Source organism: Vigna unguiculata, chromosome 1 (genome assembly GCF_037176805.1).
Source record: "Vigna unguiculata cultivar grain cowpea cultivar isolate G323 ecotype 2 chromosome 1, ASM3717680v1, whole genome shotgun sequence".
Lineage (NCBI taxonomy): Eukaryota > Viridiplantae > Streptophyta > Magnoliopsida > Fabales > Fabaceae > Vigna > Vigna unguiculata.
The window spans coordinates 5,782,010-5,799,241 of NC_140792.1; the positions used below are offsets into that span (position 1 = coordinate 5,782,010).

The window sequence follows — 17,232 nt, forward strand, 5'->3', positions numbered from 1 at the left end:
TTACTGGAATTTATGGATCATAAATTTTATCCAAAAACTACATATCAAAACGAAAAAAAAAACAAAGAATATATTGCGAATGTCGATATCTGCAACAGACCTTGACATCTGTTTACATTGTATTGCGGATGTCGACATCCGCAACAAAATTTTCAGTTGCGGATATCGACATCCGTTTCAAGTTTTTTTAATTTTTCGTGCATTGCAGATGCCGACATCCGAGTCATAATTTTAAATTGTGGATGTCAACATCTGTTTCAGGTTTTTTATTTAACTTTTTTAATTGCGGATCATCCGCTTCAGAATTTTCAATTGCGGGTGTCGACTTCCATAACATGTTTTTTTTTATTCTTTCGTGCATTGCGGATGTTGATATCCGCTTCAAAATTTTCAATTGTTGATGTCGACTTTCGTAATAGTTTTTTTTTCCGTGCATTGCAGATGTCGATATCCGCTTTTTCAATTGCGGATGTCGACTTCCGTAATAAGTTTTTTAATTCTTTCGTGCATTGTGAATGTCGACATCCGCTTCAGAATTTTCAATTGCGGATGTCGACTTTCGTAATAGATTTTTTATTTATTTTTTCGTGCATTGTGGATGTCGACATCCGCTTCAGTAATTTCAATTGCGGATGTCAACATCTGTTTTAGGTTTTTTAAATTTTACTTGTATTGCGGATGTCGACATCCGCTTCAGAAATTTCAATTGCGGATGTCGACATCCGTTTCAGAAGTTTCAAAAATAAAGGTTGTGGATGCCAACATCTGCAACACAAACTTGCATACAATTACGGATGTGGACATCCGCTTCTAATGAACATTGCTGAGGATGTCGATATCTGTTTTGACAATAATTATTTCATACATCATAAACAAATAAAACAGATCAACAAACAACATTTCAAACATTTATCAGCATTTATTAAAATAGGAACACTAACCTGGTTGTGTGAACTGAAGAAGAAGACCACTGAGACACTGAGAAGGAAGTGAGAACAACACTAAGACACTGAGAGGAACTAACACTCTGAGACGAGGGACCATAGCTTTGATGTTGCTATTGCTTTTGCTTTTGCTGTAAATGGTTGGAGAAGAGGGAACACAAGAGGAAGCGAGACCAAACGAGAGCAAAGGGAAGGAGAGCAAACAAAACGGGAAGAAATTTGGAGGTGCAACGTAGCAGAAGAAGTAAAAAGCAACACAAATCAGTAATTTCTGTAATTACTGTCAACCACCAAAGTAGGTAAGGGTATAATCGTAATGAATGCTGACATTTGGGAGTATTGAAGGAAGCATTTGGGGTGCATGGGTGCAAGGAGAAGCCCCCTTCTCAAGATCATTCAAAATCTTGTTAAAACATATATGATGTTCCAACACTATTCTTGATTCTATCCTCTGCACTGAATACAACTATTGCTTCAAACAAAATTTATGCGTTAAAATTTCGTCATATACAACGAATCAAACTTCTCTTAGTGCACTATCTCCAAAACACAAAAAATATGACACTTTTAGGTTTATTATTAATGTCAGTATTATCTTGTTATGACAAAGAAGATCACATGTTCGTCTTAACCCAAGTTGTTATTACCAAAAACTTCTCGATATCAAACTTGTGGGCTTGCCTCAATTCTTAATCTTCTAGACTTTTTTCCTTCCTTCCCATTTGTGGTGTGGTAACAATAAAAGTAAATGAAAACAATAGTACAAGATCATGCATTGAACAACATATATAGAGCGTTAAACAAGACTATATATAGACCTGAAGTGTAACAGAAAATCATTAAGACACTAGAAGATAGTCTTAATACTGCTATAAGGATCCGTAATCTTCAATAAGCAATCATGGTTTAGAGTCAATCTTCACATGTTTCATGAAAATGAAAACTACAACTTTTTCCTATTCTTTTAAAACAGTATATAAATCGTTCTAGAATTCTTATGTAGAAAGTGTGTGGTACAAATATGTGATCTAAATAGTAAGTTATATATGAACGGTGCAATGAAATGATGAACAAATTTAACACCATTGATCATATTCTGAGACTATCAAGAAAGGATTCATCAAGTTCCCTGTTAAAAAACTTGCTGAAATACTCTGCATTTGTCAATTTCTTGTATACTGCTACGTTCCCTTCACCTATAAGTTCCTCAGCAGGTCCAATGTTCATATCAGGGCTTGGATAGCAGAATGTCACTATTGATAACCTTTCCTTCCACTTATTTACTACAGCTCTGTGCTCAGGTGCTTTGTATATCCCATTGCTCATCACCTTCATAATGGAAAAACATGCAACATCAACATCAACATGCAACATTCATTGATCTGTAACAAACTTCCAACAATCTATCCATGATTGAATGTGCTGTCTAATGCTTTGTATTTCTTTATTTTACTTTTTCTTTCTAATAATTTTTCATATATAATGACAAAGAATCTATAGGTTTTGAGGTGCCAATATAACTGAGATGTGAAAATAGGTTTTGAGGTGCTAGTATAACTGAGATGTCATTACTATCTGAGATGATCTTATTTAGAATGCTGTCTAATGAGTCACAAGTACAAACCTCAATAATTTGGCCAATGTTTACAACAATGGCCCCTTCTATAGGCTCAACATTGACCCATTTTTTATCTTTGAGGAACTGCAACCCAGAAAAATCAGCACAATCAAGCAAGAGAGTGATCCCAGAATTGTCAGCATGAGGCACAATCCCTAGAACTCTTTCAGGCTCTGGACAGGGTGGGTAGCAATTCATCCTTATATCATATAGTCCTTCTCTGAAACTTTCTGATATCTGTGTATCTTGAATCCCCAAAGACATAGTAATGAACTTCATAATTGCAACTGTAAGTTCCCTTATATCTTCACAATATCTCTCTAATGTTTCCCTGATAATCAAATGCATTAGAATACAAATTCCACCTTAGAATTTCTTGAATGAAACAAACAAGATTGGAAAATAAGAACAAGAAACAGCTAAACTGATCAAATATCCCAAGGTAATGCTTTATTATTCATGTACCTAAATTCAGGAGGGTTTTGTGGCCACAAATCCAATTTTCTGTTCTCAATGGGTAGGCATTTGAGAAAGATCATGTCATTCCAATCCAGCTTTTGATCTTCTGAGGTTACAAATGCTTGGCCATAGCCTTCAAGGCTTCCTGGTCTCTGTGCCGATCGCTTCTTCTCTTGCAAAGGAAGCTCAAAAAATCTCTGAACTTGATTCCCCATGTTCTTAAGCGAAGTATTTGAAACTCCGTGATTTACCAGCTGAAGGCAAAAAAAGAAGAAAATCAGGTAAAAATACAAACTTTGGCTTATGTTCTTAACTTCTCTGAGAATATAACATTTAACACAAGGATCTATAACTATCTAAGAAGGTCTTGTGGTACCTGAAAAACCCCCCAGTCTCTGCATGCGAGGAGAAGCTTTTGAAGCTCGTGTTGGTGTGTGTCGGCGTTGACCAACTTTGCCATGTCTATGAAGGGTACGCGAAGAGATGGATCAGAAGGGTAAGGGCCAATGATGTCATCACCATCTTCATCTCTTATGTACCTTGGTGGCACTTTCTGTGGCCTCTGAAATGCTAACTCTTGAACACTTGGAACTGAAATTGATGATTCAAGGTTCATTGCTTTCGAATCAATTGCCAAACTCCCTTAGGGCCAATCGCAGGGAGAAGATAAATGCACCGGTCGTCCTCGCCACCGCCATATACTAGGTCCCACTTTCGACAAATTTAATATTTGATTGTGTTTTTGTCTTTTTCTATTCACTCTGCAGATATGTTTCAAGCATGTGAATTTTAAGATTCACTCCCTTTGTCTTTTAATGTTTCAAGCATGTTCATTTTCAACTTTCTTCCTGTTTAATACCATGCTTTCTGCAAAAGTAGTGTTTTTTTGTTCCACATTGGAGGCTCCTCAGATTCACTCAACTCTGTGTAATAAGATGAGAAATTCATATTTAATTCTAGTTGTGTACAACAGTTTATGGAAGCAGTAGTTGTTATATAGTGTCATTCTCACAAAAGATTTATCATAACAATTTAGTTGTTTCATAAGTTATGGAACATGTTATATGTAAGATTTAATTGATTTTTTTTTAGGTTTGTGAATGATATGGTATAAATTTTGTTTGTAATTTTAACCGAATTTTTAAATATAATAGTCTTTTTAACCTGATTTTCATGTCAGTATTAAAATGGAAAAAAGTCATGTGACAGATATGATACTATATAATATTTAACATTTTATCATTTTTACGATTTTTATTTGGTCACGTTAACGAAATAGAATTACATTCTGTAGGTCGATGTAATCTTTAAAAGGAAGGAAGAACTTTAATAAACTTAAGAGGTGACGGAGAAGAGAAACTCTATGAAAAAATAAAAAGCATTATACATGGTGAAAAATTTCCTCGAAACTTAAAGAAAAACAAGAAAAACAAATAATAAATTGTAAAATGAAACAAAGAAAATGATTAAGGAAAAAGCACATATAACACCCTACTTTTTGAAAGAGACTCTAAAAAAGATAAGAATAAAAAGCATTAATCATTTGAAAAAATTTTCAAAGATCAGAACCTAAGTAAGGGTAGAATCCTTCTAAATATTCTCAAAAGTTGTCTCACAAAGTAAAATTTAATCGGTTTTAAAACGTGTTTGTATAAGAGGGGCTAGGCTAGACTCTCTTTTATAAAATGACCAAGGAGTGAAAAAGACGTTTTCCATGTGTTTTAAGCGTAAACATACGACTAATTAAACTAATTATTACTTTTACTAATTTTATGGTTAACACCTAGTTCACTTCTAAACTACAATTCACATACATGTTGAAGACGTATAAAAAATGGAGAACAACTGGGACAACACCACCACTCCAAAAAGAGAACACACCATGAAGGATACCAACAACACCACCACCAAAACCGAAGAGAAGCACTACCAACACACGAATACCACAACACATTGGAAACAACAACAACAAGCACCACCATCGGCCACCATGTCCAACAAGACCACCACCTACAAAAACAACATAAAGCTACAATCACAAAGGAAACCAAGGAAGAAACACCAACACAACACATGCAGCGTTCGTAAAAATAAAGGAGGAATTGAATCTCGTGTGTAATCTCTCTAGAAGAAAATCAATTATACTTATATTATATGAAAAGAAAATCAATTTTAGGGTATAGTGGAAGAAAGGAGAATCAATTCTCTTAGTATTAGGTGACTATAGAATCGATTCTAGTTGTAAAATGAGATAGGAGAATCGATTCTCCTGGGTATTATATAACAAAGGAATAAGTTTTGTTCCAAAAAGTAAAGAGAAGAGAATGGATTATCTAGCCTTTGAGTTCTCATTTCATGTGTCATGAAACCTCTCCCAACCCAAAATCTCACTCACTGCAAATTGTTATCTCACTAATACACAGGGAAATTTGTAAAAAGGGGTCACTTTGACCAAGAATTTGTAAAAAATAGTCGTTTGAAATTTTATTTGTAAAACTGGGTCGTGTCGTCAGGGGGAGGACGACTTTAAAGGTGAAGTCGTCCTCCCAAAGGCCGGTTTCCACTTTTTTTTTTAAATGAAGTCATCCGGTTGAAGGCCGGTTTTTGGTTTGACGTTAATGAAGTCGTCTTTGCGGATGACGACTTCATTTTAGTTTTTTTTAACAGTAAATGATAATAAATTGAAATAAAAATAAAAATAAACTTTAATATATTTTTTAAATGATTAAAAATTAAAATACAATAATTTAGTAACTTGAAAATAATGAAACAGTCATCTATGTCTTCTTCTGGGTCTGTTGGGACGTGTTAGTGGTTGTTGTTGTAGTTCATCATCGTCATCGTCATCTTCATCTTGATGACTTTGGACATTTTGAGGAATTTGTTGTGATTGGGAAGGCATTGGCGGAGGATAGAATGGCATTGATGATGAAGATCCTGGATAATAGGCAGATGGTGGTGTCATGGTTGAGGTTCCAAACATATGTGATGGACCAGCACCATAAGTTGACTGATGCGGGAAGAAACCGTATGAGGAAGGGATGTGTTGGAATGAGGTGTTTGATGGGTTGCCAAATTGAGGATATGAATGTCCAAACATTTGACCTTGACCCATAGGGGACTGTCCGAAAAAGGGTTGGTGATGATGCATGAAATCTGGAGAAGACCCAACATGGGCAGTGTAGGGTTGTGAAGCAGGCTGAGAAGGTTTTTGTGATATGTCGTACTGTAAAATAAAGAACATGGGTATTGGCATGAATAAGTATGTATGATAAACAAATGTACTACAAATGTATTATAAATAACCTCATCGTCGAAAGATTCTGATGGAGATATATAGCAGATAGTGTGGTTGATGTACCACTGCATATACGGTGTTTCATCACGCAAATGACCGTTTCCACTGAACGGTGTACCTTGAATGATCCGATTTTGTCGATCATTCCAAATTGCAATCCATTAGTGATGATGCGCCACCCAATCTCTGTCGTTTCTCCCCCTCAAGTCATCCCTGTGAACTTGATCCAGGTTAATCGGCTCAGGCGGAATGTTTTGTCTTAAACCAAATTGACGCATCACCCTATCCGCCTGATGGATTTCTACTATCGCGAAGCAAATTATTGGTACTGTTGCTCTGGACACCGGAGGGATGTCAACCACAATCAATCGACTAACTTCGGGTTGAATGTAAGGCCTCCACAAGAACTGAAACCAAATTGTAGACATTAGTTTTAAACTTTTAAAAACAAAAAACTTGCAATTACCTTAAGTATTACCTGTCTTATACGTATTTGATCAAATCTCAATCGAAAATCAGTAACTGAAATTGAAGTTGGATTTATCTGATGCGTTACGTTCATCCACCTAAATAAAAATGTTGCAATTTAAAGTTAGTTAAATGACAAGAAAAAAAATAATTTAAAAGTTAGCTTTCTACCTTCTACAGACAGGGAAACCATCCCCATCAGCCACCTCCTGATCACTTAAAGGTTGAAGTGGTGGGGCTATAGAAGTAATCCTTTCCCAAGCCCAACATTGTAACAAAATCATGCATACACCAATATTTTCTTGGCGTAGGTGAATGCCATGATCTAGGCAACGATATAGACAAGCCAAGACTACAGAGCCCCAACTATAATTTCCGACGACATCCAAGTCAGCTAGCCTAAGTAGATACATGACATGTACCCTAGCTGCAGACATGTCTGGCATTAAAATGCTTCCAATCAATGTGAGAATGTACGCTCTCGCATATTGAGCAATAACCTCATTGTTTGCATTGGGTGGAAGCTGTTGGAAAGTAGTGTTTAACCAAGATACTCGAATTGAGTTCCCCCTTATCACCGTCGGTGGTGGAATGACACCTAGATGTTCATGGAAGGTGGCGAATATGTCGTCAACCGTAGTGGGACCAGTTACCACATCTCTGTCTATCGGTAGGCCAAGGAGGACGACTACATCTTCTAGTGTCACGGTGGTTTCTCCATGGGGGAAGTGAAATGTATGAGTTTCTGATCTCAATCTTTCTAATAAAGAACAGATGAGGAAGTGGTTGACAAGGGGAAAGGCATATTGGCTGCCCTACAATCTGAAGAAGTACAATGGGAAGCAGATGGATTGCAATCAGTATACTGCATACGTCATATTGCTTCCAATTTCAACAAAAAATTCAAGAATCACGAATTGAAAAATCGGTTAAAGAATATGGGTAATAAAATTTTTCTTTCAGTCACCATATTCGATAATTAAATTAACTAATATAATTGCATTTTTACAGCTTACGAGGTCAAACAACCCATATTCGATGCTAAATTTGCGGGTTTGAGATCACATTCACCAAAAGTGGCATCTTTGATCGATAGGATACCACTACAAAAATGGACTCAGGCCTACGACGGGGGTAGTAGATTCGGACACATGACAACAAACCTGGCAGAATGTATGAATTCTGTTTTGAAAAGAGCTCGTTCATTACCAATTTGTGCTCTAATTAAGGCAACATTTGAAAGGACCACAACATGGTTTGTTGAGAGAAGGGTTAAGGCAGACTCCATGTTACGAGTAGGCCACCAGTATCCCGAGGAAATTAATACTATTATTAGAAAAAATCAACAACAAGCGGGAATGTGTCAAGTGCGTCGATACTCACGAGACAATAATGAATTTCAAGTTCAAGAGATGTTTTCTCCACATGATCATCGCCTACCAATGTCTTTTACAGTTAAATTAAATGATTGGTGGTGTGATTGTGGTCATTTTCAAGTTGTTCGACTGCCTTGTCATCACGTAATAGTTGTTTGCTCTTTCTCCCATATAGACCTAACCACATACATCCACCCAGTTTATAGCCTCTACAACATCAACAAAGCATATGAAATACAGTTTCATTCGGTTAGGAATAAAGAATATTGGCCCATATACACCGGACCACATTTCATTCCAGACCCAAACATGCGTCGTAGGGTAAGGGGAAGACCACCAACTAATAGAATCCATAATGAGATGGATGAACCAAATCCAAACAGACGAAACAAATGTTCATATTGTAGAGATGAAGGACATCATAGGGGCAATTGTCCCTACCGTCAGTAATTTATTACTTTATCCAATTTCCATGTAACTTTTATTATATTATTTTCATTATGTCATTTTTATTATGTATTGGTTGCGAATTTTTATTATGTTATTTTTATTATGTGATGTATTTTTTTAAATTAATTTATTATACTAATAAAAGAATCCCAACAAATTAAATATACTATACAAAAAATTTAAGAAATGTAAATGATTGAAAAAACTGAAAATTGAAAATTTATAAAACATAAAATAAAACTCCAACGAAAAAAAATAAAAAATAAAAAACTGAAACCGGCTTCCTACCGGACGACTTCATCACGCTACATGCAGAAACCGGCTGGAGGCCGGACGACTTCATTTAAAAAAAAAAGGGAAACCGGCCTTTGGGAGGACGACTTCACCTTAATGTCGTCCTCCCACCGGACGACACGACCCACTTTTGCAATATTATTTCAAACAGACCCCTTTTTACAAATACGCCTCGAAACAGACCCCTTTTTACAAATTTCCCCCAATACACATCTTGCCTTTGATTCACAAATGAACCACACCAACCAAAGCAACCCACAACTACCCAGGTTCACAAGTTACATAAGAGGAACCAAACTTAAGAAACTCATGGCCAAGACTAAATTGCAAATAGACAACACAAATCATGCTCAAATGCACAAGCTCAACCCTTTGAACAAAAATACACCTTCAACCTCTCTACACGTATTTAATATAACATTCAAAATTTGAACTATCACCTTTGGTCAATGCATGGAGCAAGGAATCTCCATTGTGCAATATGCCTTTAGGAATCTCCTCAAGCATCTTTGCATGGTGTAGATGCATACCATGCACAGTAGAAAAGCAATAAAAACACACAACATGCACATTGCAAAAGTGAAAAACCATCAAGGCTTGAATGATAATTTAATATATAGTGAGTTGTCTTTGTCCTCTAACTCCTCACTACAACGAAGACCACTCTCGCCAATCTTTCGCAAATTCGTCATCACAATGCTTTTCAAATCAATTTAACTAAACCACAAATTCACATGCTCTTTTATCCTCAACTATAATAAAAAAAACATAGACTTTAATAAAATTTCTAAGTTAATACTCCACCAATTTCTTCCACAAAATTTATATATATATAAGTATGATAATTAATAATATAATTCTCTTTAATATTTTCTCCCTTTTTATTTGCGTAAAGATAACCGTTATTGATTATATGATTTGTAAGTAATGAATCTACTATAACCCGTAATAGAGCTGGTACACTAAGAACCCGGCTCACCCGGGTTGAACCCATGATGAGCCGAGCAACCTATGTTGGCTCGCCAACCCATCCATAAGTTTTAAATATTAAATTATATTAAAAAAACTAAAAGCCCTAAATACTTTTCTCTCTAATTATCTCTCTAAACTAGTGTAATTGATCCATTTTGGTGTAAAATGAATGATACAACTTTATAGAGATATTTAGAACAAATACAATTGTGTAAAAGTGTATAAAATAAAAATTCAAAAAGTAAAATGACACACCAAAGTCACAATTATCAACTTAATGTCACTTTCCTTTGTCTTTTAGTACCTTTTCTTTTAGTTGAAGATAAGTTATGTGACCCTATGAATCTATAATATGCCTTAACTTTATTTAGATTTTAATAAAAAATTATATTTTTTTAGGTTTGAATAAAATAAATTGTAATTTTTTTAATTAAGTGAGTCAACTCGTTTAACTCACCAACCTGTGATGGACCGAATAAGTGGTCTGGTTGGATTAACTCACTAAGTGGCCAATCTGTAATGAGCCGGATTGGATCGGACAGATGATCCATTTTGACAGCTCTAACATGTAGTTATCTTGTTAAAAAAAGATTACAAATGATTTATTATGTTATATTAGTTAAGTTATGCCTTTGGTCAACGTAAGTAATTTATTTGAATTTTATTTTCCCTCCTGCCACTATTTAAGCAAACATAACAATTTTGTTTCTGTTTCTTTTGTTGCTGCACGCAACATATAATTTATCAATATGATTCATTAGTTTGACTAGTGATTCATTTATAAAGATGTTCTGGGACACTATCTATTAAAGATGTTGTTTTAAAAACCTCAAATTGTTTCCATAGTTGTGAGAAGTGACCAATTGGAAGTAATGCGTCTTTCATTAGCCTAATACCCAAGGTAGACAACCCACAAATGTTGGATGAATACCGACCTATATGGGATATGAAGTGCTGAATAAAATAATTGACCAAACACAATTTGCTTTTATAGAAGGTAAGAGGTTACTGATAGTGTGGTGGTAGCAAACAAAATGATTGACAAAGTTAAGAGGAAACAATGAATCAAATGAATTAAGGGATGTTTAGAATCATCATCTATTTCAGTCCCAGTGGGAGTTTAACTAAAGGAAAAAGTTTAGGCAAATATTGCATTTCATGAAAATTACCGAGTTAAAGACCTCTATATAAATATGGCAGCACCAATCCTTTTGCAACTTATTCTTGATAGCAACAAAGCACAAACTCATCTCCTACACTTTTATTCATGCGTCATTCAAAGGGTCAGAACTAAAAAATACATGAACTTTATTATCATTCATGCATTTTCAATGAAGTATCATTCCAGGTAAAGAAAAACAGAAAAGTATACCAAGATTTCACGAACCATGTTTCAAATAAACATAACCAAAGAGCATACAAGCAAACACAACAAATAATGATGTTACCTTGAGTGCGGCAACGATGCAAGAATGCAACAAGAGGGAGGAGCAATGAGAGTAAAGGCTCTATACTGGTTTTAGAACTACTGGAGCATGCAAATTGAACATGAAAAGTAATGCAAACCTAGGAGGAATATTAAAGGTTTGATACCAGGTTTAGTAACCAACATGTATAGAAAAGCTTTTCCAATAAGTTACAAGACACTTTAAAAATTATAAGAAAAAATGTATTTAATTACTAAATACGTTGTTCCATCCTTTCACTTAATCTTCTTGGCTAATAAATTTGATAAACTAATAGTATTATGGCTTAAATACCTTTTTGGTCCTAATTTTTGTAGTTTTGTTGTGGATGGTCCTCATTTTGACAGAATGTTTAAAATGGTCCGCATTTTTACCGAATTTTAAAATGGTCCTCATTTTCGCAATTCGTGTTTTATTTGGTCCTTTTTCTGTAACGCCGTTTAAATCATTAACGGAGCATTGTACAGGTGACACGGTTTGTATTAGGGTGTGTTACGTGTACTGCACATATGGCTAATTAACGTTAATTTTTCTTGGGTCTTCCTGGTAAGATCCTCTTATGTGGTGGATGGACGTCAAGGTAGGGAGTTCTTTCCCATAAGACTTCACCATTGACTGGAAAGATGATGGATTGATATATTTCTTCGCAGGTGGATATAAAGTCCTCAGCATTGACATTGATGAAATTCATTGTTGCAATAACATGGCAGCAAGGGATAGTAGTCAGAAGTCATTTCCTACAACTGCAATGTTGAGCATCCACATTCACTGTGTACTTATCTCCAACCATGAATTTCATCAATGTCAATGTTGAGGACTTCATATCAATCTGCTTCAGGAGATCCACCTACAAAGAAATATATCAATCCATCTTCTTTCCAATCAATGGTGTAGTCTTATGGAAAAGAACTCCCTACCTTGACGTCCATCCACCACATAAGAGGATCTTACCATGAAAACCCAAGAAAAATTAACGTTAATTAGCCATATGTACAGTACACGTAACACACCCTAATACAAACCGTGTCACTTGTACAATGCTTCGTTAATGATTTAAACGGCGTTACAGAAAAAGGACCAAATAAAACACGAATTGCGAAAATGATGACCATTTTAAACATTCGGTAAAAATGAGGACCATTTAAAACATTATGTCAAAATGAGGATCATCCACAACAAACACTACGAAAATGAAGACCAAAAAAGTATTTAAGCGTAGTATTATTTAAGAACTAAAATTATAGTCTATTAGATATTAAATAATAGATTTGAAATATATTTTAATTTTATGATAAATAAGCTTAAAAACAGATTAAATTGATAAAAAAATAAAATAACTCTTTTAAGATAATTTTTTTACATGAAGTACGTATAAACAATTTGTAAAATATTTATTGTCTAATGTACCACTAAAGCCCTCTTTGTAATGAATTGCCCACATTTTTATTTATAATAAATAAATTTAAAATTTATTTTTGGATAATGTATCTATATAATATCTAGCCTCATTGGAAAATATATTTAAAACTTAATATAAGAAAAATATGTTTAAACATTACTTATTATTATATTATTAATATTATTGTTGAAAAATAATTTTTTTTATATTATCAAACTTTGTATTTGAAGATTAGATATAATTTTAAAATTTAAATAAAATAATATAAATTATTTGTTTGTTCATATATATAACAAAAGTTATATAGTATTTGATGGTTTGGAATATAGTCATTAAAATCGAAAATCAAAATTTAATTGAAACATAAAAAAATAAAAGGACGATATTTTCGATAGCATAATTTAATCTAGGCTTAATACCTAATTTCGTCCTTTAATTTCAGTGGAATTTTCAAAAAGACTCCTAGTTTTTCAGTTGTATAATTTGGTCCTCTAGTTTTTTAAAAATGTATTAGTTGGTCATCTTCGTTAGTTTGATCTAAATGCCGTTTAGATTTTGTTGAGACGGCACAGTGTGTATGAAAAATTGACACCTGTTTAAATGCTCAGTGGAAATTGTGTAGGTGGCGTGCCATCCCTTTATGAAGGGAAGATGTGAATGTTGCCCTAGTTCATTAAACACCTTCATCTTGTTCATGCTTAGGGTTGGGGTGAGTTATGGCTAGGTCTCCTTCATCTTCCTCTTGTTCATGCAATGCTCAACAATTCAAAATCATAGCATTCCCTCTGGTGGATCTGGGTCGAGGTGTTTTGCAGTAACCCCAATTTGTAATTATGGAAAGTTTACAGTGTTGAGAACGACAAGGACGGTAAAGAATGAGGAAAACAATTTTGGGATTGTCCTAACTATAAGATAATGTTAATGAAGTTTTTTTGTTCTTTATTGGTTTGCTTTGTTTTACCGTTTTTGTAACCATGAGGTTATTGTTTTTCTTTGAATAATAGAATGGAAGCTCAGATTTTGTTGGATGCAATTACTTCAAATGGTGCAATGAAGATGTTAGTGATAAAAGGGATCGTACTATTTTGAGATAGAAAGAAGATATGTAATTTAGAGAAAGATCTTAAGGTGTTAAAGAAATGGGTTAAATTGTTGATAGTGTATGTTTTTATTTTTGGTATTATGAATGTGATCCTACTATCAATGATATTGAGAATTCCATAAAGAATGGGTTATATAAATGTGTTGTAGTGATTGTGTATGTAACATCCTTATTTTTAATAAACTGTATTATTTATTTTATATAAAACAATTATAAAATCTTATGGTTTTACTAATATTTCATATTTTATCTAAATGTAGTTTAAACAATAAAAATATATTTTATCATGATGTAGTTTTTACTTATTAAAAATAACAATAAGAACAAAACAAAACAAATAATATATATATATATATATATATATATATAAATATTAGGTAAAAGTATTTTAATTAAATAGGTGTGTGTAAAAAAAAAGAAAAATAAAGAATCTTCTAAAAGAGAAAAAAAAATTAGAAAAGGAAAAAAGAAAAAAAAAGAAAAAAAAAGAAAAAAAAGAAATAAAAGAAAAAGAAAGAAGATAAGGAGATTTAAAGGAGTTTTATCTAAATACATGGAAGATAGGAATAATTAGAAGTGATAACGTTACATTTAATGCATCCATTCATTACTTGGCAAGTCGGCACATGCATGGCTTGTAAATGGATGAAAGAAATGGATGATGAAAGAAAGATGACCTAAGATTACATCATCCGCATGTATTACATGGATTACTTGGAAAGTTTTGGATTACCTTTCATTAATGAAAGGAATCTTATCCTAACCTATAAATACATAAAAGAAATGATGGAAGGGTGATTAGGTAAGAGAAATAAGGAAAGCATAAAGCTTATCTCTTCATTAATGAAGAGAATCTTTGCATTAATGAAGTTGCACATGGTTTTCTTATAAAAGGATGGCATGAAAGAGAAAAATGTAGAAAGAATTAAAGGAAATGTGAGTTAAATGAGAAGCAAAGAAGGGAAGAGAGAGAAAGAGAGAAAGAAATAGAGAGAAAAAGTTGGAGCAAAAGATTTGAAAGAGATCTTGGTCTTCTAGAAGTATTCCTAGTGTGTCCCTCCAACTAATCAGGTAAGGGGGGAGTGAGGTTAAGCTCTTTTAATATTAATCTTGATAAACTCATGGGTTTTATATTAATCTTTTATTTATTTTGACTCATATATTATTCTATTTATTTTCATTTAACTTATTTTCTTTTATTATCCTCTTATATTTATTATATTTATCTCCAGTTACGCACTGGTCCTATTTATTTATTTTATTTTATTTATCTCCAGTTACGCACTGGTCCTATTTATTTATTTTATTTTATTTATCTCTAGTTATGCACTGGTTCTGTTTATTTATTTTAATATATCTCTAGTTATGCACTGGTCCTATTTAATTTATATTTTTGTTATTATATTTATTTATAGCGTTATAATCCTTATCTAATTATTTATTTAAAGTTCTTGCTTTGATTCTGATTTTGTCATTATTTTATAAAAAAAAATAGATGTGAAGTGAAAGTAAATATTATTTTATTCAATGAGCTTGGATAGAAGAAAATTGCATGTACATTTTATCGTTGTTTTATATTCTTTGTGTATAGTTTATACAATGACATGAATTAATAGTCATCACATTTTATGACCTTTGAAAATATCCAAGAGTATGTCAGTTAAATAAGAGTTAAGTCTGGTTGAGATTAAACTAGTGTTAGAGTGTTTGTATTTGGGAAGTCACAGTTTGGTACACTGCGGGATGAAAGGCAGGGACCATGGTGGGGTCTAAGGAAGTTTTACCAAGTAGGTGAATATCTGGATAGTTCAGAATAGCGCACTGGACTAGGATATTCATAAGCCAAACTTGGAACTATCTGATACCTGCTCGGCATCGCCAAGGTTAGGTAGTGAGTATATATCTCTTCTATGGGCCGATAAATGGCTAATATTCTCAAGAAAGAAATAATTATCATTGTACCAATGTTTTATGAGAAATACTCAACTACCTAATCACTTCCCAAAGTAACTTTTGATGTTCAGATTGGATCATCAGAAGTGAAATATGGATCCATATGTCTGGTAAAACGAGATTAAGTTTTGTGGTTGTAGGTCCAAATCTAGGCCCCCGGTGTCTGTATTGTTTGTTGAGTTTATTAAGATTGATATTTAAGGCTTATAAAGACCTCACTCCTTTCATATGTACCTGTTGCATGAGCAGAAGAGGAACCTGCTCAGTGAGAGTTGTTTAGGATATTATTGGTGAATTTTTTGAAGATTGACTCATGGATAATTTCTATTAATATCTTTAAGAGATATTAAAAATATAGATAAATCTTCTATTTTGATGTAGGACTCTTAATATTTTACAAATAGATATTTTTGTAATATTTCATGAACAATTACAGAGATGTAAATTATATATATGAATATGAAGTTATGTTATTATTAATGTTCTCTCAAGGATAATCTTATGGAAAAAAAAGAAAAATTAATTTCATATCTTTTTATCAAATAATAATTATTTAGTATAGTAGTCGGGGTGTCACAGTGTAGGTCTTGTGGGTGTTCAAGGTGTAAGTGATGTTGCATATTATAGGTGCAATGTGTACGCATTAAAGAATACATTATGCATAATTTAACTCCTATAATGTGATTGTGTATGCATAAAAGAACATGTTTTGTTTAATTCTTGTAATGTGAGTGTGAATGGAGAAAAGAATTTAACTCTTGCAATTTCATATTTTGGATGCTTAAATCACAACATTACAAGGCCAATGCATTTAGGCATAATTAAACATCATTCTCGCCTTTGAGGCATAATTAAATATTAATTCACAATATTGGTTCATTTAGACAAAAATTCAAGTTTCCCCATTACTGTGGTCTACAAAATTAAGTTTGGAAAATAATGGAAACAATAGTCTGTTATCCTGCAAAATCCTGCACAAAACCTAAAATTACTCTTTGAAGCACCATTATTCACCAATACTGACAGAGTTTGAGTAAGACTTTAAAGCACCATGCCTCCAAGTTGCATTCACACATAAAAAGTGTTCATGAATTTAAACAGTACATTACTTGTCCCAAAAAAATGCAGCATTCAGCATACATTAACAAAATACATGTCCCAAAAGCCTACCAACTACATTAACAAAATACATGTCCCAAACTTGCAGTTTAAAGAACTACATATAACCAAATTTACGTTTTCCACGCACGACCTCTTGTGGGTTGTAATTTATGCCTTATGATGGATGTGCCTCGTCTTAGGTTTGGAGGAGGCTGAATGGGAATTGGTTGAGGTGGTATGGATGTTTGAGAAGCCTATGTAGTCTAAACTGGTGTTGGTTGTGATCCATTGTCAGATTTAGTTGTTTACTGTGTTGTTCTAATGGATGATGG

The 17,232-nt window shown here is 33.4% G+C and overlaps 1 protein-coding gene across 1 annotated transcript; it reads right to left on the reverse strand.

Annotated features, from left to right (window-relative positions):
* Positions 1-1,799: 1,799 nt before the first annotated feature.
* On the reverse strand, positions 1,800-3,804 carry LOC114175735 (protein SRG1-like). Its single transcript, XM_028060525.2, has 4 exons — positions 3,398-3,804; positions 3,028-3,275; positions 2,569-2,893; positions 1,800-2,273 (listed from the first exon to the last, which is right to left on the reverse strand). Exons 1-4 carry the CDS (start codon positions 3,635-3,637, stop codon positions 2,034-2,036), a joined length of 1,053 nt encoding a protein of 350 aa, XP_027916326.1. The 5' UTR covers positions 3,638-3,804; the 3' UTR covers positions 1,800-2,033.
* Between the last annotated feature and the right edge of the window lie 13,428 nt (positions 3,805-17,232).